The sequence below is a fragment of the Brassica napus genome, chromosome A9 (genome assembly GCF_020379485.1).
Source record: "Brassica napus cultivar Da-Ae chromosome A9, Da-Ae, whole genome shotgun sequence".
Classification (NCBI taxonomy): Eukaryota; Viridiplantae; Streptophyta; class Magnoliopsida; order Brassicales; family Brassicaceae; genus Brassica; species Brassica napus.
Window position 1 is genome coordinate 25,122,981 of NC_063442.1, and position 2,269 is coordinate 25,125,249.

A 2,269-nucleotide genomic window follows, 5' to 3' on the forward strand; every position below is an offset into this window, starting at 1 on the left:
TTACCCGAGAACCAAAAATATCCAATATTTTAAATATATTTTTACAATTTAAAATTTACCCAAAACCTGAAACTATAACAGAAAACGCGAATCCAAAATTTACAATAATATTTTTATACTGAGAACATATATGAATTACTCAAATATGCATAATATGAACAAAACATTCTAGGTACTTTGGATACCCGTAGTCCAACAAAGACCCGCAGGTCCAAAAAAAATCTAATAGGTACTTTTTCTCAATCTTGAACATGAGCCTGTATTTCGTATTGGTTTGGTTCATTTATCAAATTTACGTAAAAATTTTATACTTAAGAAAGCGTTACATAAGAGTGTATATAAAAAATCTCGAATAAACTTATTCATAAGTTATATAATTTTAACCAAATATATATATGTGATATAATACGACTTTATAACATAATAATACACAATCTACTCAAAATAATATCTCATATCCAACTTCGTATATAACCCATAAAACCCGCGTTTTCAAAGCGCGGGTCAAAATCTAGTGTAGCTTTAAAGTTACATCTGGCACGTTTCCTCATATCTGCCGAGCACCGGCGAGATCCAATTGCCGGATTTCAAACTGAGCAGCAAGCAACCATATTTTGGCAAAGGAGAATTTAGAATGGGGGATAAGCTCGAGACATTATCTGTAATGTTTGGTAAGACGAATACAGACAGTCAAACTAAAATGCTAGAGTGAAACATAAATGAAAGTAACTTCGCAAGTTTCAGAACAGGTAGGCTTTGGTGTACATGTATACATCTTGTGTACGCTCCACATCTTTTGTTTCAATATCTCCATACAATGCATAGTTAATCCTACACCAATAAGTTATATCTGTGTCAATGTTTCAGTAAATCACAGAGCAAAATATGCTAATAAAAGATAAACAAACAACAATACCTTTCCACTTGTTTCAAAAAAAAACAACAACAATAGCTTTCCACAAAATGCAACAATCTGTTTCAATAGATCAATTTGTGACCTGAATGTGCAGCTTAAAACTCAATAAGAGCTAATATCTGAGTAAATCAACCACACCAAACCCATATTAACCTTCTTATGCGTAGTATGATCAACGTAACGTAATCAAACCAAGAATCATAGTTCAAAGTGTTCTTCCTCACTTCATCTTCATACTGAAACCTCCTCTTCCCAGCAGTGGCGTCCTCAGTCTCTTCCTTATCACCATACTGTTTCTCAAACGCCACAAACTTTTTATACAAATCCTCAGCTCTCCATGTAGGAATATGATCAAGACCAAACTTATAGATAAACCTAGCACGTTCCGACTCCTTGAATCGCTCTTCAAACTCAGTAAATGCTACCAAGAGCGTCTCGGCTTCTGCAAGCTTCTTAGTGGCGCGTTTGTACATGTACCGAGAAGTGAGATGCTCGCTCCAAGAGGGCTGAGTTAGAAGGAAAAGTCAATGTCCAGAAGCTGCGGTGGAGAGATATCTAAACCGATTCTGGTACAGGCCAGTGCTTGAAAGACGAAGACGACGAATCAGAGAAATGGAGAAACTCCACTGCTTGTGTAGGTGGAAGCTCAAGCAACGACAGTGAAACCACCACCGAAAATGCATCGTTAGCATCGTTAGTTGCCGAAGATGCCACCGCCGAGATGAAGGATTCAAGACCTGTTGCTTTGTGGAATGGCCCAAAACCGCCGTATCTAGCTCTGAATGCTCAGATACATAAACAGTTACCATTCTGTACAGCAACACCAAGAACTTAGAATCTCAGAGAAACCCTCGAAGGAGAGAGAGAGGATGATTTTGAGAAGAGGAAAACATACCTTTTTATATCCGTATAAACACTGCCTCTAAGAAGATTCACACACATTGAAGTGTAGATCGTGGCTGAAATAGTTAATAACATGTTTAATGTGATGAATCTGGATGCTGTCTCGTTTCGATGGAGGTAAAGAGGGCGAAAGGTCGTGAACAAACACCAACAAACGGAATCGTAACGACGACCTTTCCATCTCAGCTTCTCTAATGGCTGAGATCAAAGATTGTGATGAACCCTAAATTCCAAAACGGTGCGGATGAAGGGTCTCAGTGTTTCACGATAACAGGCTGGGTACTTGAAAACATTATCGACCCCTAACAACACACAACAAAGCCCACATATATTGCGGGAGTAAGTTAATGAAACACATCGTTGTAAAATGATGGGACACATGACTCTCTATTTACCTTATTTACTGACGTCGCAAATGCTTACCCATTTTGAGTTAGTAGAGTTAAAAAT

General features: G+C 37.7%; 1 protein-coding gene across 2 annotated transcripts; it reads right to left on the reverse strand.

The window, feature by feature from the left end:
* Positions 1 to 398: 398 nt before the first annotated feature.
* Positions 399 to 2,145, reverse strand: LOC106363131 (crooked neck-like protein 1). 2 transcript variants are annotated; one of them, XM_048739026.1, is made up of 4 exons: positions 1,812 to 2,124; positions 1,070 to 1,726; positions 917 to 973; positions 399 to 831 (listed from the first exon to the last, which is right to left on the reverse strand). In XM_048739026.1, the coding sequence occupies exons 2-4, from the start codon at positions 1,387 to 1,389 to the stop codon at positions 741 to 743; spliced, it is 468 nt and encodes a 155-aa protein (XP_048594983.1). In that variant the 5' UTR covers positions 1,390 to 1,726; positions 1,812 to 2,124; the 3' UTR covers positions 399 to 740. The 2 variants fall into 2 exon arrangements, with proteins under 2 accessions (XP_048594983.1, XP_048594984.1); XM_048739027.1 differs by lacking the exon at positions 917 to 973 and having other exon boundaries at positions 1,812 to 2,145.
* Between the last annotated feature and the right edge of the window lie 124 nt (positions 2,146 to 2,269).